Source organism: Piliocolobus tephrosceles, chromosome 11 (genome assembly GCF_002776525.5).
Source record: "Piliocolobus tephrosceles isolate RC106 chromosome 11, ASM277652v3, whole genome shotgun sequence".
Lineage (NCBI taxonomy): Eukaryota > Metazoa > Chordata > Mammalia > Primates > Cercopithecidae > Piliocolobus > Piliocolobus tephrosceles.
Genome location: NC_045444.1, coordinates 6817068 through 6839712, shown reverse-complemented (window position 1 = coordinate 6839712; position 22645 = coordinate 6817068). Strand labels below are relative to the sequence as shown.

The 22645-nt window shown below is 38.8% G+C and overlaps 1 protein-coding gene across 2 annotated transcripts in view; it reads right to left on the bottom strand.

Moving 5' to 3' along the window:
• The window catches only part of CNTNAP5 (contactin associated protein family member 5), an 872320-nt gene that overhangs the window by 153749 nt on the left and 695926 nt on the right, over positions 1-22645 (bottom strand). For both annotated transcript variants that reach the window (XM_031936548.1, XM_023225607.3), the window contains exons 15-16: positions 8073-8200; positions 7727-7897 (exon numbers count right to left, since the gene is read on the bottom strand). In XM_031936548.1, coding sequence (XP_031792408.1) covers positions 7727-7897; positions 8073-8200 — 299 coding nt within the window. The remainder of the gene's footprint in view (positions 1-7726; positions 7898-8072; positions 8201-22645) is intronic.

The following is a 22645-nucleotide window of genomic DNA, read 5'->3' as shown; positions in this document are numbered from 1 at the left end:
TGGTGGTGGTGGCGATGGTGGTGGTAATCGTGATGGTGGTAATGGTGGTGGTGACGGTGGTGATGAAGGTGATGATGATGGTGCCAATGATGGTGGTGGTGATGATAGTGGTAATGGTGGATAACCATTAAGAGAGAGAACTGGAAGGGGTAGCACAGTGGGAACAATGACCTCTATGCCAGGCACTATGCTAAGCACTGACCATGGATTATCTCATTTTAATACACAAAACCATTCTATGAGAAATGTAGCATTATTCTCATTTTATGAGTGAGAAAACGAAAGTGCACAGAAATATAAATAATTTGCTGAGAGTGTCCTAGGTGGTAAGTAGAATCTGACTGCAAAGGCAGGGTTCTTCACGATTTTGCTCTATTGAGTATATTGTCTTGTGTTTTCCATTACCACATAAGAATGTTCTAAATTTAGAGGAAATGGAGAGGTTAATTGTAATTTACAAATTGAGGATGAGGAGAGGACTGCAACTTTCATATGCCAGGCTTTCCTTTTTTTCTAGGCACCTTCACAATTGCTCCCTCTCCTCTACCCCCTAAAATAGGAAATGGGTATTTATTTGACAAAGTCATCAACTGCCAGATTTAAATTATCAGAAATGCCAAAAGACAGACACCACCCCAGAGCACTTTCTTCCCAGCCTTTAAACCTTAACCAAAAGCAATCTGCATCAAAGTCCCCATTACACAGAATTTTGAGTATCTGAGAGCTTGAATTATTTTGCTTTCTGGTGAGCCCTGGCCTAAAGGAGAGTAAGGTGGAAGCAGTAAGAATGGGATTTGAGAGCTTAGACTCTGGAGCCACTGTGACCTAAGGCAAGTTTTCAATGTCACCATGCCTCAATTTTCTTGTCTGTAAAATGGGAATAAGAACAGTACTTAAATCATCAGATTATTTAGACATGAATCCTGATAAAGTTAACTGTGCCTGGCACACACTGCATGTTCAACAAGTGATAGCTGTTGTTATTATTACTGTGACCTGTGATTTTTCAACCTAGGCAAATTGGCTTCAGGCTACAAATCCATTCCTTAAAGGAAACAGAATTGAAGGGAACAATCTGAGTGACGAGCAGTTAGACTATGTAAGAGTGAAGGTGGCCCCTTGAGGCTTTCCCTGTTTCTTATTCAGATCACCAGTGCCACCTGGCAGCCCTGCATATCTCAGAATTTAAAAACACTTAACTGAGAGATGACTGGACCCCACAATTACATTTTTCTGTAAAACACGGAGTAAGATTGGTGAGAATTTGGGTGAGGAATGTTAAAGATTTTACTAAAAGCTTTCCTGCAAGGCTAGTCTTGTGGATAATAAATTTCACTGAGACAACACATGTTTGTGGAGGGCTTGCTGCTTCGCTGTGACTAGCCTTGCCCCCTGACCACCACCTCCATAATCGGTTTCCCGTCTGTGCTTACCTCTTCTCCAAACTGCAGCCCCCTGCTGTATAATAATCTGTTTATTGTCTCCCCCGAGTCTGCAGCTCTAGAAGAACACCTCATTTATCCTATACCCAGCACCTAGCACTGTGCCTTGTATACAGGAAGTTCTCATTTTATTCATTGAAACGTCATTACATTGCACATACTAAATACAATTCTGCAATTTTCTTCATACTTTTACAGGTTTATACCAAGGTATCAGGGTCCTTGCAGAGTCTTTAAAATTATTATTATTTAACTTTATTAAAGCAACTATTAAAGACATACTATGTATAAGTCATTCCTCTTAGAATCAGTAAAAATGGTTAATAAAAATCAATCAATAAAAAATAAATACATAGAATCAATAAAAATAGTTAGTATTTACTGAGTACTTACTGTGAGCCAAGTACCTTGCTACTCGTTTTTCATTGATCAACTCACTAAGCCTTGCTACAACTTTATGAGACAGGAATCTCTTACAGATGAGGGAAGTGAGGTACAGGTCGCTAAGTAAGCTGACCCGGTGCAGGTGGGGCAGAGTCTGGATGTAAGTCCAGGTGGTGTTTCCCAGAGCTCAATTTTTAAATCAGTATTCCTATGATAAAACCTCCACACCTGGAAACCTGTGCAGTTGCCCTGGGTAGTCAAAGCTAGAATAGATGATAAAGATGCTGAAAACAAGGTAAGAGAATGAATGATCCATCCCACTTTGGCCAATGCCTTTATAACGGGGCCCTTAAGGCAAATTCAAGTTGGCTCTCACTTGCTGAAGAGGTGGACATAGCCCACTGGCCCTGAATAGGAAGGGAGAAGAGCCATGAGAGCATTAGCTCTATCGTGAACTTACCCTCTAAGCGCAACCTCCCCCAGCCTTCTGACAAATGCCTTCTCTCACCAGCTACTTCTTTATTGTTCAAGGCAAAGCTAAGGAGTCTCCTCAGTCTTTCAGGGCATTTTTATCAAGCCAGGCCCTGTGCTGGGCACTGAGAATTCTGAGACAAATGAAACAAGATGAGTTCACGATTTACTTTTGAGAAGACTGATAAAGAAAAGATAGGGCATGTTTAGGGCTGTTAAAGAGTTTCTACCAAGTGCTCCTAGGAGATGGGAGGAAGCTGCTAAGAAGACACCTGCGTGTTCTTCCAGGAGTGACCACCAAGCCCATTAGAGAATATCCTTAGGACACACTCTACACGTCTCCTCCCGGCACTCAATCCTGAGCTCTGTGAAGACGGAGCCACACTCCATTCTGTGTCCTCAATCCCCACCCCAGGTCAGCATGAGAGATATTTCAGGGTCCATTTATGGAATGAATAATTTGTAAGGCCTTAATATAGTGAGTGAATCTCTCTGTCCTTCCAGGTGTCCATGTGTAAAATGAGAAATATGAACTAAATAAAATACTGTTAAAACTTTTCAGGGACATAATCTCTTTAAGGATCTGACAGCAGTCACAGTTTCTAACTCTAGAAAAATAGTACCTGTGGTATTGCACAAAATTGCAGGGACTTCCTCTATGTCCTGTGCCTCAAAATCTGGAGGTAAATAATTGTATGTTCTCTTGAGTTCTAACATTGTCAATCCTGCGGACCCGGGCAAAGCAGAGTTGGGGGGGTTGCTGTAAGGAGCCAGACACAGCTGGGTGGGTCCTGGGTTCTAACCTTCCCAGCTGAGTGATCAGGGCTTGCCGCTTGCCCTCTCTAGGCTCATCCTGCCTGCAGGTGCACTGTGCGGTGGTAATCACAGTACAACATAGGGATCGTCATCGATGGGAGTGCTTGGAAACAAAATGAAACCAGGAATGTAAAGAATTGTACAGTGTCTAATCAGAATAATTGCTCAACAATTCAACAAAAGTGCAATTATTAATAATATTCACTTGTACTATTCTCTGAAGTTCTAACTATAGTGTGTCCAAGTTAACATCACATTTGGTAACATTCTCAGTATAATACTTCTGAAATTATAAAGTTAAATCTTTCTCGCTCTCTTTGTGTATATATATGTATCTATACAGTATACACACATATTTATAGAGTATATACATACACATACATATACATATATACACACACACACATACATACAGTATATATATGTATCGTTTTTCCCATGAGCAGTTCAGGAAATTTCTGGTTTTGTTTCCTTTTCAAGGCATTTTTTAAAATAAAGTACACATTTCAATTCTGACAACTGCCTTAGAAGAATCCTCATTGATTGTTTCTCTGGCGACTACCTTCTTTCTAACAATACTGAGTTTGCTTTGGGAAACTCCTCCCTCTCTCACTTTCCCATGGGCTTTAGGGGAAGCTAGCCCGGTCTCTGGTGTGGGGGTCGGCCCTGGTATAAATCAATCTGCAATCTATACGTTCCCAGCCACACACGTTGGTTCTTGGGGGCCAAGTGAGTGGCCTCTCAGGAGGATTGCTTGTAGGGCTGGAAAGCAGGGATTCTCCACCAGCTGGGATGCAGCTCCACCATGAGGGAGTGACAGCCTTAGACCAAAGCAGACATTCAACATTCATAACAGAGAGAGAAAACCATGAGACGACTGATAACTTTATTAAACTACTGCAAACCACCATAAATAAAGCCAGTCCTACCTCCTCTGGCCTTTGTCACATGCTCCAGTACCAGTGAATTTCCATTCTTGTGGCTGCTGGTGCAGATTGAGTTTTCTATTATTCGCAGCCAAAGGCATCTCTGGGTGGCATATGGATGTCACCAACCCCATGTTGCATAAATAAGCATAGGAAGGGAGAAGAACTTGCTCAAGGCAGCTCACAAACCCACTTGGAAGAACAAAAGTTTGAATCCACATTGGGTTCTAGTCTAGCTTCTTTCCACTATGCCAGACTGACTCTCAAAAGCCATTTCCTTCTGATCTCCTCATCTACTCTAAAATATCAATTTCTACCTGTACAGCCATTGTGAGATAAGTATCAAAATAGTTATCATTTCCACAGGCCCACTAAAACACATTCACTAAGACTTGCCAATATAGTGGCGTGTCTTCTTTTTCATAGAGTATGGGCTACAAAATTCAAATATCTTTGAAAGCAGGCTGGAAGGAAATGGATTGAAAATTTCATGGAAATCTACTGTTCCCTGTCCAACAATTTGGATATATCAACCTTGGAAACTGCTGCTCGGATAGTTTTAGAGGAACACTCCTTGGGGAAGGGAGGGAAATCTATTCTGAGCAACTGCATCTGTTAAAAGGCCATTTCCTTTCCAAGTGCCTGGTCTGTGGAAGTTTCTTGCTATGAACCCTTTAGGGTAAAAATTCCATCTGCCTAAAATGCATAATACGAATGTCGCTGTAAATAAAGAATGCAAGATGTTTCCACCCCACTTTGGTCTTTTCCCCTTTTAAATATTAATAATAACAAATATTTTGAGCACTATAAGATCTTGAACTTCTCAATGTTTTTATATAAAATCTTGTCTTGGAAAGTATATGTTCTCCAATCTGGTGATATATTATGTACCAACCAATTACCTCAGTGGGTTTTGATTTTTGTCAAATGTAATTCTAACCTGCACTAAAAACAATCTTGCATAAGCCAAAGGGAAAAATACAGTAGCACAAAGTACAAACAAATTGGACACTGATATGTAATTAACACTAAATCATCAGTCATTACCTTGTAATAACATACCATGATGTTTACTGCTGCTTAATGAATCAAAAGGCCATGGGGCCTAATTTTTATTAAATTTACATTGAAGTTACTATATCCAAATTATGAAATTGTTGGCATTCAACTCAACATTTTTAGAGACTGGTCATGTTAGGTGTGAGGGATCTTGTTTCACACCAAAGCCACAAGAGCTTCCTCCCATTAATAGTCTTAATAGTTGGAGTAAAAGGAGATTAAAACTACCAATTAAGAAGATCTTTTTCCTTGTACGTATTGTGCGGTAACTGCAAAAGAAACACTTAGCTGCTTGGTAATTTGCAGGAGACTTAAACACCTCTGCCATCTCCAGTCATTTTTTTTTTTTCTCCGTTTCTGGAGCTCTCAAATTTCCAATTTCTGTTGCTAAGACATTACTTATACTTTCAAGGGTATTTCGTGCAGTCACATCATTACAGTGATATGGTCCATGGCCTCAATCAAACTACAGGAAAACATTCATTTAGACACACATACATAGGGCACCTAATGACAAGCCTGAGTCTTTATGGTCACAGGAATAACATGGGCAAGGTGCTGGCTATAGCCTACCCTGTGTATAAGTAATAAAAAGTGCACTCAGTGCAGAGAACCTAAAACAATAGCAAAAGTCACTAAAAATACATCTTTTTAAAAATTACTACCATACACAAGTAATTCTAAGCAATGTTAGTGATAAAACATTCCTTCACCAAATAAATCATTTGTTGGTCTGTTTCAATAGATGCTGAAGCTACTGTTATTTTATTTATTTATTTATTTATTTATTTATTTATTTATTTATTTATTTATTTTTCTGACACAAAGTTTTTCTCTTGTCACCCAGGCTGGGGTGCAGTAGTGCAATCTTGGCTTACTGCAACCTCTGCCTCTGGGGTTCAAGCGTTTCTCCTGCCTCAGCCTCCCAAGCAGCTGGGATTAGAGGCACCTGCCACCACACCCAGATAATTTTTGTATTTTTAGTGGAGACAGGGTTTCACCATGTTGGGCAGGCTGGTCTCGAACTCCTGACCTCAAGCAATCCTCCTGCCTAGGCCTCCCAAAGTGCCAGGATTACAGGTGCGAGCCACCACACCTGGACTTGAGTTCTTACTCTTAAAAATAAACAAAACTATTTTGTTCATATAACGCTACTGTTAATTTTTAACAATGTATGTATAAACTTCAAATTAGTACGTTTTATCTCTTTCTACTTAATAAATGTTATATTCTGAGGGAAAGTTAATACAGAGAACTCTAGATTTATCATTGTCTCCTAAAAATACAGACTCAAATATATTTGTTTATTTTTAAGAATAAGAACTCAAGTTCTCATTTTTCATCTGTACAATTACTCTGCTAGCATTGTTTAACTCAAATCTAATCTTCAATACATGAATACATGGAACCACAGAGTTTTGAGACAAAGTTTGCACCCTATTAGGACCCAAGCAATTTCAAATTCTTAGGAATATGGTAACTTTTTACCTAACAAAATAGAAATTTATGACGAATTTTCTGTCAAAATTACCTTAGTGGATTTTTTTGCTTGCAGAGACATTTGGAAGTTTCTAAAATCAATCCTGAAGTAACAACATTGACAGTACTAGAATTTACAGAATTTAGTATAGAATGAAATTTTTATGAATTTTTAACAAATATATTATGAAGTTTAAAACCTTATTTGTATAGCTCTTGCTTCATATGAAACAAACTAAAATTAATAGAAAGTATTATTTTCTCAATATGAGATAAATGGACATGAGCATACTCTCGTTTGAACATGAAGATAAGAAAATACCTACATTTTATGAAGTCACTGTCAAATTTCAAGAAGTAGAGACTCAGAAACATACATTTTAATGTGACTAGGATCGCAACAGGGCAATATGTATGTATGCTTTCTCCCTTTTTATTAAAAATATGACTTGGTGTAATTTTTTAATTGTATTTTAACGGTATTGGAATATTGTTTCATTAGTATGATTATATACAAAATGTTTAATTATAGGAAATTTCGCCACCTGTATTCCTATCATTTTTCATTGCATGTCATGATTATTACTGAATATAGTTTATATGCAGGGTATGCAGACTAAAAGGTGATCCACGTCCTGGCATCGAGTTTATTAGGTACGCCACTGTTCACGGGAAAGTGGTAGAGAAACCATGACAATTCTGATTGGATAGTCACAGGCTCCTCGGGTGGGAAATAAGTTAGGAAATTACTTTTGGAACAAAGGTAAAACAAAAAGTAGACCCCAAATATGAATAGAATGCATAATAATCCTCTTTTCAGCTTTGCATGGAAAGTGTCATGAAAAAAGTCCTGTAGTGTGGAAGATTAAAGTCACAGGTAAGAAATATCTTTGGAAACTGTAATAGGTGTCTGTGGGAATTTTCGGAATGCCCATGTTTTGATGAGAGAATGACTGATTAAATACTGACAGGTCATAATAAATCATAAAGCATCAGAAGAAACTAGACATTATCACTGCTAATTTTACAGATGTCCAGTGAGATTAATTTGCTGGTACAAATGCCCACTAGTGAGTGAGTGGTGGCAAAAACAAGACTAAAACTTGTTTGTTGATCAGTTACATTAAATGCATAATTGAGGGCACTTACAGCTTATTTCGAGTCGAATGAAGTCTTTAATGCCAAGATTTTCTAGGAAAACTCCGGATAATGCTGTGGTTTTAAAAAAGAAGGAAATATCGGCACTGAATTCCGCATGGAAGGTAGGAAAGTGGAGGTAAGAGGCTTCTGTGTAAAATGAGACGGCATTCCAGAAGCGTCCTGCAAATGAGAAAATCCTTCAACATCGTTTATCGTTTTCAATGGGGTAGGGGAAAGCACTGGACATGTGGGTAATTTTCAAGACTAGGGCACACTGCAGGGAAAAGGGATAAGGCAGTAAAAACATCTTGTGCTCATGTAATGCAGAGAAAGCTTCTTTCGATTTAGTACTCACGGTCACCATAGCAACGCAAGGGACCAATTCTCCAAGCGGCTTCTGAGTTTGATCTGTCGGTATCAGTGATAACTATCTGAGTGACAGGCAAGTGGTCTTTGAAGGAAAGAAAGCCAGTATCATTTGTCCTGCAAAACATAAATTTAAGAAAAAAAGAGGACAAAATGTGGATAATCTAGGGACTCTTTTCCATGGCCCCTCTTTTCAGAAGTGATTTGGGTAGTTGCAGCAGGGTAGGGGCAGAGAGGGGGAAAACAGAAGGCCTTTCATCGCCTAAGTGTGTGTGAAGGAAAGGAATGTGAATTACAAAACCCATGGCTAGCTTCCAAAAACAAGTGAATTTTCCATCTTCCCCATGTGCGCTTGTAGAAATGGATACTTTACAAAGATTGCTGCTGCTTTTGGTGGCTAAGAGCAGCCCACCTGCTCAATGTGTGCTAATGTGACATTAAACCTCACCTCTCATTCCCATAAAGAGATCGGCTATCTCAGCAACTAACTTGAAACAGCCATCATAAATTCCACTCAAAAATCACTCCAAGGACTTGTTTCAGCCACCTGACGACAGGTTTTAGTCAACTTTATCTATTTTTTACCACCCTTTAACTCGAGGTGCTTTACAGTTACTGCTTCCTTGCTTTTCATTTTGTTCCTAAACATCTCGGTAGTTAATGACTCTGACTTTGTTTTTGTTAACCATGCAAATAAAACACTGACTAATCACCTTTGGATAAAGTTCAGGAAGAATAGGATGAGCCATTGGATATTTTCCCCTTTTGCTGGTGGTGTTTTTGGACTCACGGTAAGAGCCACATCATTTGGCTGAGAAGGAAAATTGGATGTAGGAAACTAGCATTGAATGTACAACTGTTTTGAGGCAGTTATACCAGGGGATAGGTATTCCGCCACCCCCCACCCCCCAAAAAATACTATGCCTTAGGTGTCATTATGCCCATTTACAAATAAGGAAACTGAGGCTGAGAGATATTAAATAGCTAGGCTAAGGTCATACCTCACACCACAGAAGAGGCAGGGACAACGTCTCATTCTTGGTATCCCCAGGATCTACCCCAGGTCTTTAAGGACATAGTTTTAGAAGCATACAGATGTGTTCTGGAATCTCAGTCCCCAGGTCCTAGCTATGTTAGACTGGGCAAATAATTTCATTTCTGAAATATTCAGTGTGCTCAATTTTAAAATGGAGATAACATCTACATCATAATGACTGATAGGTTTAAAAGAGATTATGTAGTCACTTAGCATGGTGCCTGATCTATGGTAAATGCTCAAAAATGGTGGCAGTGACACTTATTTTAGTTCTCTTCTTTGTTCCTGAGCTACTCTGTGGCCCCAGGCAAGTCAATTCATCTTTTTATGCATCCACCTATGATTCTGTATTGGAGAGTTTATATGACAGAGCACATGTAGAAAATTAAATTTTCAGATTTATTATCCAACTCATGAAAATAGAGAAAAACATATTAATTCATCTTAATTATGAATAAGTCAAATATTCACCTGTACACATGTTCCTACAGATCTATCAAATGGAAAATGTACAGAAATGTACTGTACAATATCTACAATTCGAATACCTGTACTTAGAGGCCATTCAAAGTATATAGAATAAGGCTTTTGTCTCAGCTTGAAAGTACATCTATGAATGCTGCATAGACACAGGGATGAATTTCAATCTCCACATTCCAATATCTTTTCAGGCAGAGATTTCAAAGCAAATGCCAAACAGCCGAAGTGGAATGAAGACCAAACCCAAATCTTCTCCTGAAGAAATTCTGTACTGCTATAGAATTGTATGCCTCTCCATTTCCATTTTCAAGGTGAAAATAGTAGTTTCTAAAGTCTGCCCATCAATGCCAACGACTGCCTTTCCTATACTCTCTGGCATCTTGTCTATAAAAATTTGATGTTTTTGTGTCAAAGTGTTGAGATCTAAAAATAGCACTCTAAGAATAAAATTCTCTTCCAAATAACAGAGGAAAAAAAATCATATTTAGTTTGATGATGCAAGGCACATTACTAAGAATACTTTTTACCTGAAAACTTAAAGTAAATTTCTCTCTAAAGCTATTTAATGCAACAGAAACAGATACAAATATAAATGCCTACAGGGGCCAAGCAGATCAAAATGTATGTAAATCCAGCTTTGTGTTAGTAATAAATGGAAATTGACACACAATCTCAGTGTCAGGGGGAAAGAGAGATAAGTATAAAGTAGGTGTTCCAACTAAAGCAGGCCTGTAGTACTCATTAGCAACAGGAAATTATGCCATTCTGTAATATGAGATCAAAGAGCCAGGCTAGAATATTAATGTAAAAATTTTCAGTTTTTGAATATTGGCAATGAAATTTAAATTTCTTTAAAAAATTACAGCGGGAATCCCCATTGACTGGACCAATAAACTGCATGTGAAGGCTGTGTTGAGCCTATAGGCAATGGAGCCATCAAAGGGAATTTGCATATTTATTCCTGCATTTAAGGTCATATTAGGAATATGATTGGATTTAATTAAATTTGTGAGTGACAGGTATGATTCCAACATTTCAAAACAATGGGTAGGGCAATTGGTGGTGATGGCAGTGGTGATTGTCATGGAGGGTTTTAGTCACAATAAAATGATGCAAATGATGGTGCTACCTATTGATAGGCAAGGAGTCTACAGCTATAGATTTGCTTTCTTCATGCCAAGGGTAAGAACTCTGCAAACTTTCACTTCCTTTGGAGCAATGCACAAGGCTCTTCCTAAGTATAGTTGAGAGATGATTGTTTTGTATGTAGTAGGAAAGCCTGTCGCTGGGACCAGATGGCATGAGTTGAATCCGTGTACCTCAACACCCTAGTTGTATAACATCAGTGAGGTCACTCTGGGGCTCAGTTTTCTTATGTTTTAAATGGTTATAATAATAATAATAATACTAACAATCTGATATTTTTGTATGAATCAAAGGGGATAATATACATAAAACAATGAACACACCAACTTGCTCATAGTAGAGATTCAATACATAGTTATGGAAATTCTCATTGAAGTTTGAAATACAAACACGACATACAAAGAATATATAAAAGGACAACAAGAAACGGCACCCCAGAAGCGGAATGCATGAGCAGAGCAGCCAGACATTCTCATTTATGGAGCCTATAAGGGCACATGGAATAGGCATATGATCCTTAAAAAACACGTTAGTATGACCTAAAAGATAATACATCACATGCGGCAAGAAAAAAACTTAAATATTCTCAAGAGCAAGGGTATGGTACAGAATTAGTCAATGTGCTTTCTCTAAGTTTAAATATCTGAATCTTGGCATTTCACCAAATTTAGAGTGGCAGAGTGATGGGGGATATCGTTCAAGTCTGATGAAATGTCACAGACTGCCATTCATTTTCATCCACCAATTTTGGTTAACTGCTGCTTGGTAAGTTTATTTTAGTATATAATTTGGGTGACTTAACTATCAAAAAATACAATGGGTTTTTTTCCTCCTCTTTTGTGTCCTTTCCTCTTTCAGTCACTTGGAAGTAGCAAATAAAATGTTATATATGGTAGACAGACAGAAAATTATAGGAAGAATTCAAGAACTCAGCTCCCTCTGAAGCCCACGTGTGAATCTGAGTGGATTAACCTCAAGAGACTCCACACCTGCTTCTCCTGAGTGGGGTACATGATGTTTTTCATTTCTTATGGCTGCAAAGGAGGAATGGCCAGTAAGATGTCTGCAAGCAACTCTTCAAGTCTGCAGTGCTGCACTGATGCTTGCTGATAATTCTATCTTACCTTTGTTTAAGGAGCAATTATTTCTCTTTTGCTTTCTTTCTCAAGACTTCCAGATAAAAACAAACAAACAAACAAACAAACAAACAAACAAACAAAAGACCGAGGAGATTAGGTAACAGGAAGCTTTAAATGATCTTAAGGGTCATTTGGCTGCCAGCCAAAGCAAATTCAGGCATTGAGTGGTCAGATATACAGCCTACCCGAGGATAATATCCATTTCCCTGTGCTCCACACAGGGGTGGGTGAGGGGGACTGGACCACATCTGGAATCGTGTTTTTATTTCCTAGCATAAGAAACAAGGGGAGAAGGCAAATTAAGTATGTATTTAAAATGTTCAGAAACTATTTTTTTTCTATAAATGCTCTAGAAACCTGACACCATAGGACTTTTCACAAACAGATACAAGAAAACAAAAGCAGGTCTTGGTATATGAATCAGCCAAGATTTACTCAATGCCACTTTCCTGTTAAGAAATTAAAATGAGCCTCAAGAAGTCAGAGATGTAAAATTGATTTAAAAAATACCACAGATGAAGATTTTGGGGGTCATAATTTGTAGAACATGACCTCAATATAAAGAAGGAAACAATTAGTGGTGTCATTTTATATATATATATAAAATGAATATATATAATGTATGTATAATGAATATATATAATGCATATATATAATGAATATATATACTGTGTATATATAATAAATATATATATACTTCTAGAAATATATTCATACATTTCTAGATTGCCTTCAGTCTTATTCAGGAAGCAAGTAGATTAAAAGTCAAAACTATTAGACTGTATACCATACTTGTGATTCAATACCACTTAGATCTTGATGATTCCAAAATATATATCTCTCTTTCTCTGGAACACAACAACTGTTTGTCTTCTCCTGCTCTTCAAATTTCTCAAGACTCAACTCCAGTTTCCTCTCAAAAATGTTCCCAAATGTCGTCTATTCTCTTTTCCTTCTCTATCCTAATTTCAATTTCTTGCATACAATATTTTGTGACATTGATTTATATATTGATTTGTGTGTGTGTGTGTAATTCTTGTTTTCCCGGTTGGAAAATGGGTAAAGGTTTCATAGAGAATAAGCTCTATCCAGCCAGGGTATCTGCAAAGTCGGACCATCTGAACCCACCGTGATTTGCTTTCTCTTGGCTTGAGCAATCCTCCCCTTGTCCATGGCTAGTAGTTTATTCTGAACCTCATCTTCTGATGTCTCAGGGCACTTCCTCCTTCAATTAAGCTCTCTATGTGGTACCTTCGACTTCTCCCTCTGTTTCTGCTTGCATGCTGTAGTCGTCCTCAACCCTATCTCTCAATCTAGTTACTTCCCTTCTTTTCTCTTCAGAGTCAAATTTTCTTCAGATAATTGCCTGCATTCTCTCATCTCCTCTTCCTCTGCACCCTTTTCCTCCTCAACCTACGACAATTGGCCTTTTCCCCTTTCAGTCCACTGAGACTTCTCTTATTAAACTGCTAGTTTCCATGGAACATGTCAGCCCCTAATGTCCTTCACTTTGTTACAGCATTTTACATTTCACTTTTGCCTTCTTTGCTGTTACACACACACACACACACGTTCCTCCATGAATATATATTTATTTGACTGTCTACTAAATCCTTCCCTTGGATGTCATCAGGCACCTTAAACTAAGATGTTCAACCTCCTTCACTAGTCGTTTTCTCAGGGGTCAGCCTTCCCACCTGTCTGTCCCTCACTTCTCTGAATGACTTGCCCTGGACACCCAGTTGCTGAGGTCATAAGCATATGAGTCTTCATTTCTCTGTTCTTTCTTACTTCCTCCCTTGCTCTTAATTAACAACTTCCACCAATCTCACTTTCTTCATGTCTCTCCGTTCAATGGTTTATCCTCATGCTCCCGAACTCAGTTTTATTTTGAGATCTCATGGCTCTGCCTAGGCCTTGGGGCTGATGACACAAACTGGATCCCTGCTTCTAATCTGTCTACTCTCTTAATTCCTATCATTCTTCTTCTTATTCCAGGAAACATGTTTATATAATATGTACCATGATTCATACTTTATTGCTTAAAACCTTTTAAGAGGTCTCTATCTCTCACAGGTAAAGTCCAAACATCAAAATATTTACAAAGTGGACAATAAAATGTTATTTTAATCACTGTTGCCTTTTATAGAGATAAACTATTTAAAAAAGATAAGATCCCTAAATTAGAGGCACTGCTAGAGTTTGAGGTTGCTGCTTTAGAATGCACTGGTGGTTTGGGGACTCAGATGAGCAACTCATATCCATGGAGCCTTTCCCTGGCCACGGGAGCACTGAAGCAGAGTTTCACACATGAACTCACTTAATTCTGAGAATAACGCTAGGAAAATATTGTAACAATGACCTGCATTGTACAGGAGCAAGAACTGAGATTCAGGAAGATGATAAAACTTCTCAAGGTTTATCATTTGAAAATGGAAAGGCCAGGATTTGGACCCAGATTTAGATTCCAAAGCATTTGCCTATAACCACCAATGTCTCCTGTGCTCCAACGTGGGTCTCCCACCTGCTGATAGCAGCTCTCTCAAGAATGGAAGCTGGCGCTTGTGAAGCCTCCTCTGAACTGTGCCGGAATCACAGCGCCAGGCCCTGAGTCCTCACACTGTCCTCAGTAGGTCTCACGGTGACCATCCCCATTCTGTGCACACAGTCTTTCTCCACACAAGACACAGCTCAATTGATTAGGTTTCAGTTTACTAATTTGCAATCATTTTCCAGCCCTTCATTCCCTGAGATTACACATGGATCACCTTGACAGGATTTCTGGGAGTCCATGAGCTCTTCTGTTACACATTCACAAGGAATCTCTTGGTTTATTTACACACGGGGCAGATCCACCAGTTACATGGTAAATTTTATGAATAAACTTTCAGAGAGCAGCCCTGTTTTGGGCAGAAGGAACTTCAGTGCTATTTCCTTACTCCACTCAAAGTCTGGTGGTTGAATGAACTTTGTGCTTGCATGGTATTACTTCTGTTATGTTTTTGTTCATTGCATACATGCATATATACTTTTCTTTCTTTTCCCTTTAGTTTCTCTTTTTTATTTCCAACTTTTAATTTCAGGGGTACATGTGTAGGATGTGCAAGTTTATTACATAGGTAAACGTGTGCCATGGTGGTTTGCTGCACAGATCTTCCTATCACTTAGTTATTAAGCCCAGCATCCATCAGCTATTCTTCCTGATGCTGTCCCTCCTCCCACACCCAACCTCTCACAGGCCCCAGTGTGTGTTGTACCCCAGTCCAATGTGTTCATGTGTTCTCATTAGTTGGCTGCCACTTATAAGTGAGAAGATGCAGTATTTGTTTTCCTTCTCCTGTGTTAATTTACTGAGAATAATGGCTTTCAGCTCCATCCATGTCCCTGCAAAGCACATGATCTCATTCCTTTTGATGACTGCATAGTATTCCATGGTGTGTATGTACCGCATTTTCTTTATCCAGTCTATCATCGATGGGCACTTGGGTTGATTCCATGCCTTTGCTATTGACAATAGTGCTGCAATGAACAGACATGTACATGTAACTTTATCACAGAATGGTTTCTATTCCTTTGGGTATATGCCCAGTAATGGAATTACTGGGTCAAATGATAGTCTGTCTAAATCTTTGAGGAATCGCCACACTGTTTTCAAAAATGATTGAACTAATTTATACTCCCACCAACAGTGTAAACATGGCTTTTTAATAGCCATTCTTACGGGTATAAGATGGTATCCCATTGTGGTTTTGATTTGCAATACATGCATACAGACTTTTCTTAGACATCCGTTTAACTTCTACAAATCAATGTTGGCTTTTATAGTTTATTTAAGATTGGATGAAAACGGAGAAAATAATAATAAAAAGATGGTTGATAAATCTTTGAGCTCTGACTCTATGGCACATCTGCTAGGTGCACAAATTATTGCTAACTCAGCCAGTATTTCCCAGAGATAGATATTCCCCCACTTTTAAAAAATAAATTAGAAACCAGAAGCTTAGAGAGGCTAAATGACTTAGGCTTTCTAGTTAATAGGTGACAAATCCACAATTTGTTCTTTCTATTACATAATAAAATATTATTGAGAGATTCATTACGTTTTATATTCAGAAAATGACAATGATACCAGCAAAAACAGCTACAGTTGTGTGTATTCTAAGTGTATTACATGAATTAGCTCATGACACTTTCACAAAATACCGATAAGAAAGACGTGCAAAGGAGATGGAATTATTTCTCCTTCTGCTACTTGATGAAGGCACTACAATTAAAAAAAAAATGTAGACATTGGGATTTATTTGTAGTTCACAGAGAGCATTGCCATGGACCACAGAAGCAGCCCTAGGCAGAATACAAATGAAAAAGACAGAGAGAATGAAAGGAGCAAGAAAACAGCATCACCAACTTCCCACTCTGTCAGAGCTGTCCCCTTCAGACATACTTGGCTAAGAGTTCCAGCAAATTCTGATTAAGAAGAAGTTGTAAGGAATGCCTCCCGTGTGTCTGTGTTCTGACTGGTGAGTTCTGAATATCCCTGTGGTAAAGCTACCTCCTCTGGGAGAGGATCATTTCATGCAAATGCAAAATCATAATCTCTATAATGACTTTGAGTTTTATTTCTGATACAATTTTGCAATTGCTCGAACAATGAGACTTTACAGACAATTTAGTGATAATATATTTGTAAAGCTTGACAGATAACTGATGTAATAGAAACCTCAACCTACGTTTTGTTTTCCACAAGATTTAAAAGAAGTATTTCATAGCTATGTTTTGTTTTCCAGAACTCATGGATGATAAACTGTTCATATTAGATATTTTTCCCTAAAAGGTGGACAGGATGGTGGCATCATTAAATAAAAAGAAGGGGAAAAGAAAACCCTCTTTAATGCTACCATAGGCAAAATATTTTATTTACCTCATTTAGGGTATTTACCTCATTTAGAATTTTACAAAATAATGATGTGATATTTTGGTTTTGAATTTTCAACCTTTTATTGCAAGTTCTTTTTTTTTCTTCTATTTTCATATGTTTTTCTTTATCTCTTAATTGGGCAAGGCCTTCTTATTCTTTCCATTGAGGTACATTACAAAACATTCTGTCTAAAAAAAAATGTAGGCTGGCTGGGAACAACGGTTCACGCCTGTAATCCCATAACTTTGAGAGTTTGACGTGTGAGGATTGCTTGAGGTCAGGAGTCTGAGGTTGCAGTGACCCAAGATCACATCACTGCACTCTAGCCTGGGCGACAGAGTGAGACCCTGTCTTACAAAAATTAAAAAAAAAAACTGAAACCCAGTCATGGGAACATTAGCATAAGCAAGCCAGTATCGAGTTACTCCAGAATGTCTACTTTAAGAGTATATTCAATGACTAAAACAACAGAAAATAACTAGCAAGTGGAACGCATGTTTGGCCAGGAAGAGTGGATGAGGACAGAGAAAATGTCCCATCTCTTCATTCATACATCCTTTCACTAAGCAGTTAATGCGTGGAGGACCCACCATGTGCCAAGTATACTCCTCTCCAACATAAGTGGCTGGCCCTGATTAGTTTGCAAGATGCATGTGGGAATTCAGGGACTGAGTGAGCAAAAACCCACATAAACCCTTTCTAATTTCTGTTTGCCTAGAGAACAGGCACTTTCAAAACTCAAAAAGCAGTAGAGTAGCTCATAAACAGATTCATGAATAATCAAATTCAACCAAAAGAGATTGTCTAATTTATTATTCTTTTTCAATAAGGGATAGAATCTTAGCGTGCCCTGAGGTGAAATTTTTGTTTCTCTCAGAATTCAAGATTGCAGCTCCCTCTCAAGATACTACCTGGTCTAAGGCGTCCTTACTGCATGGAGCCTGGCAATCTCAGAAGTGAAGGTTTTGAGGAAACCAAAAGAGTTCTAAAAGATCAAATAATGACCCAGGTGAGGAAACAGCAAATTCGACACCACTAGGAGGTATCCAGCATCATCTCGTTCTGCATCTCATGGGGAGGAAATGCAGGGTCCTTGGGAAGAGCAATGTCCTGGGGCCTGGATTAGACATGTAGTCACCAAAACAAAAGCCTATTTTCAAGGCAAATGTATACAAAGATAATTTTTGGAACAGGATGTTCACTTGTAGCTACTTTCAAAAAAATTAATTGTTTAATTGAACGACAAAAATTGTATATATTTGTAGGGTATGATGTGATGTGTTGACATATGTATAAATCATGGAAAGGCTAAATCAAGCTACTTAACATATCTATCCCCTCACATGGAAACAATCTCAGTGTCCATCAGTGAATAAATGAATAAGGAAAATGTGTATATAAACAATGAACTATTGTTCAAGCTTGGCAAATTAAGAAAACCCTGTCCTTTTCGATAACATGAATAAACCTGGAATATATGATGTTAAGTGAAATAATCCGGGCACAGAAAGACAAATAACTACTTTTGATAGCCAGAAGAAAATCAATCTGTAGCAAAAGGCATGGAGGTTAAAATTTGGTAAATATTTCTTGTGAGATTGTGAAACAAGAGTAATGGCTAACAAGAAAGTAAATTTCAACTAATCCTATCGTGGCTATGGCCTGACCTATCTAAAAATACATTGGTAAAAATCTGTCTAACAGAGATCATTCACCTATCATTCATTCGTGAATTTAGCAACATTTATTAAATAATTTCTCTGTAACACAAAAGTAGAACCAAAGGCTAAATAGTAGCTTAAAGTTCCAGGATTCCATATGCTAAAAAAATAACATCCCATAAAAATATTCTATTCTTTAAGAAAAAGAATAAAAGATTTTCTTTTTTGGATTATCAAAAGACTGGAATTTACACCTTACATCATTTTCTCTTCCTATTTTTGCCATATCACTTTATACAAGGGTACACTAAGGGCAAGAGGCAAAGAACAGAGTTACTAAAAATCAAATAAAAACTTCTGTACTTTCTTCTAAAATAAATAAAAGAATGTTCTACTGCTAAGTAAAAGAGCTTCACTTTAGCGCAACCTGGTTGTTTGGATGAGAACACTCTTCATCTGTGCCACGGGTCATCACCATGAGGGACACTGCACATTCTCTCTGCCTTCTCCAACACGCTGCTCTGCCAGCCTTTGACCCCTCTTGCTGGATGACTGTTTTCCCACCTCCCACACAGCCCAACACTCTCCTGAGCTGTCTCCAGGGTCTGCAACCCAGAACTGTCACCAGAGTTTCCTTTCTTACTCTCAAAAAGCCAGCACTCTAAAGTAGCTGGTTCAGAAACCATCTAGTTGGGAGGATTCCTAGAGATTGAATGGTGATGTTAAAGAGAAGTTGCTTTGCAAACAGTCATTAATTAGTAAAATTATTATTCTTTACAATGTTCCTTCATTTCTTCCTTTTTCATTACGATTTAGTGATTTGGTTGGGACAGAAACCCCTAGGAAATCAGCTAATTCAGTTGTGTAGTTAAAGTTTTCCTCTTACTCTAAGAAGGAAATGTGCTTTTGAGGTTCACTGAGTGACTTTTTCTTCTCTCCCCACCCACCTCCATCTTGTGAGCTGTGTCACTTTCACTCACCCCTACAACATGCACTCATTATCTTCATTTACTTGAGTCTCATTGAAATGTATGTTATTCAGTTACAGCGGCTTGTTAAAATAGAACAAGATGGCCATGGTTGAATGCACCTTTAGTCCTGATGCTTTGGGAGGCTGAGATGGAAGGATTGCTTGAACGCAAGCAATCAAGACCAGCCTGGGCAACAAAGTGAGACCCTTACTCAAAAAATAATGAAACAAAACAAGAAATTATCAATCACCAGAGGCTTAGAAGATGCCCCAGGTTCCCTAAGCACCCTGGCTTAAGAAAAGAAGCATGCATGCTGCAGTGATGTGATTTGAGAGATCGTAGGAGAGTTCTCTCTAGCATCCTCATTGGCTGGCCATTATTCAAAACCCCAAGGTTAGCAGCTCATTTGCCATAATCATTAAGTGCATCCTTAGATTCGGCTAAAACATCTGCTCTGCCCCTTAGGCAAGCGACCTTAACCAAACCATTATCATCTCTGAGCCTCAGTTTCTTTTTTCTGGGGAAAAGAAATAATAACACCAAACTCAAGAGTTATTGAGATGTTAATATGAAATATAGTATATAACATACTAAGAACAATTCAGATTATGATAGGTAACATTTAAGTGGCAATGCTATCTAGGAGTTGTAACATATTAAACTGTTATCCACTGGGTGCTATACAAGGCCAAGTTTTCTGATTAATTTCACAAGGGCAAGAACTTGAGGGACTTTTACAAGGCAAGAATATCCAAAGTTTCTCTGAGGCACACAGAACACCACTGATAGTAAACGAGGCATGGTGGTCTAAAACAAAATTTGAAATGTGTGGAAAGTCAGTCTGACCACATGTTGGTTAAGAAAGAAATCGCAAGTATGTTGAACGTGATTAACTATTTCACAATTGTGTTAGCTTTTGTATTTTTCCTTTCTGCAGTAAACAATAGAGTTTGATATATAAATAATAAATGCATTTTCACAAAGATGCCTGTTCTCATGTGTGAATGCTTACCGTATGCCTATAATCCTTGTGCAGACAAAGCTAGCTCACTGTTATTTCCATACAAGGAGCTACATAACCTGGATTTGACCTTCCTCCCTCCCTTTATCTTCTGTACATTTCTCACATGACCACTGTGCAACAACCACACCAATATATTTGTGGTTTAAGAGAGTGGTGATTTGTATATTATTTTACATTTCCCCCCTGCACACAGACATTCCCCCCACTCCCACCCCCTGCCTGTAGTACACCAGTTTGTTTATTTCTTTAGCTTCTTCTCTTCCTTCAAAACTTAACTGCTGCTTCTCTTCACAATCTAAATTTACCAGCTCATTTCTACCCCAGGTTCAGGTACATCTGTGCTTATTTCTCTCACCAAATGTTTCAGACCCATGTATTCCTATTAGGTTGGTGCAAAACTCATTGTGGTTTTTGCCATTACTTTATTTTATTTTATTTTTTTTGAGACAGAGTTTTGCTCTGCTGCCAGGCTGCCAGGCTGTCAGGCTGGAACGCAGTGACACCATCTCGGCTCAGTGCAAGCTACTCCTGCTGGGTTCAAGCTATTCTCCTGCCTCAGCCTCCTAAGTAGCTGAAACTACAGGTGCACGCCACCACACCCAGCTAATTTTTGTATTTTTAGTAGAGATGGGGTTTCACCATCTTGAGCTACTGACCTCATGATCCGCCCACCTCAGCACCAAAGTGCTGGGATTACTGGCGTGAGCCACTGTGTCCAGGCTTGCCACTACTTTTGAATGGCAAAAACCACAATTACCTTCTCACCCACCTAATAACTAACTAGCATTTTCTTTACACTGTCATGAGGGTTCCTCAAGGGAAGTGACCATAATGCCCTTGACTTTCTCTGCACAGCAGACTATCTGTCTGGCACAGGGTAGGCACTAAGTAAGTAAGCGATAACTCAGTAAATGTTTGATAAAGTAATACATACAGATGCTTCTATAATAAATTATTTATAAAAACCCTTTACCACAGGCTATGACTTGCACTAAGACAATGAATGAAACTCAGAAGTGTTGAATCAGAATCTCAGCCTCTACTCCCTCTTGAGAATGACAGAAGGAACTTTCTGATCTGTTCTCACCTAGACTTTGCCCCAAGATGGTCAATATGCTACCCTGGGCCATCCAGGAGTGAGGCAGGCATCCTTAAGAGGGGAAACTCAGTCCTTTTCTCTTGACCTTCGATAGGCAGATTGTTGAACAGGACCTTATGTAATAATAAATTCTGATGCCCTAAGAGAGGTCACTTGCCACAGAAAGTGGCCCTGGATGGAAAATTTTCACTGGCTCTAAAGGAAATGGAAAGGGTCATGAAATATGTAATAACTTCTAGAGTGATCAGGTGAGAGAAGACATTGTGAAGAATCCCTCTGAGCTCCCTCTAGATGATGAAGTGAAATCATCAGAGAAGGGGTTCAGAGGTTAGTGAAACAGTGAGCAGGTCAAAGGAGGGAGAGGCTGGGAGCTGAGTGAAAGAGAGCAGTGGAAAGTTTTAGGAAAGGAGACACAGAGCACTTCAGTCCAATTAAGGGATAGAAAGTGACGCTCCTCCCTGTCCCTCAGTGTGCAGTAAATGAAGCCTGGTTCGTTTGTTCCCGAGGAAGTGGAGACACCGAGGCAGTGTTCAGTAGGCAAATGTCCTATAAAGAAAGTGGTAATGGAGAAGAAACACTGAGCAAAGATCAAGAAGGCAACTAAGAAAGGACTCAGAGTCTGCCACGAGCATTGGCTCACGCCTGTAATCTCAGCACTTTGGGAGGTCGAGGCAGGTGAATCATGAGGTCAGGAGCTTGAGACCAACATGACCAACATGGAGAAATCCCATCTGTACTAAAAATTAGCTGGGTGTGGTGGTGTGCCCTGTAATCCCAGCTACTCAGGAGCCTGAGGCAGGAGAATTGCTTAAACCTGGGAGGCAGAGGTTGCAGTGAGCCGAGATCGTGTCACTGCACTCCATCTTGGGTGACACAGCGAGACTCCGTTGAAAGAAAGAAAGCAAAAAAAGAAAGAGAGAGAGAGAGAGAGAGAAAGAGACAGAGAGAAAGAGAGAAAGAAAGAAAGAGAAAGAAAGAAAGAGGAAGAAAGAAAAGAAAGAAAGAAAGGAAGGAAGGAAGGGAAGAAGAAAGGAAAGAAAGAGAAAGAAGGGGTCAGAGTCAAGAGTAACTAGGAGAAGCACCTCTAC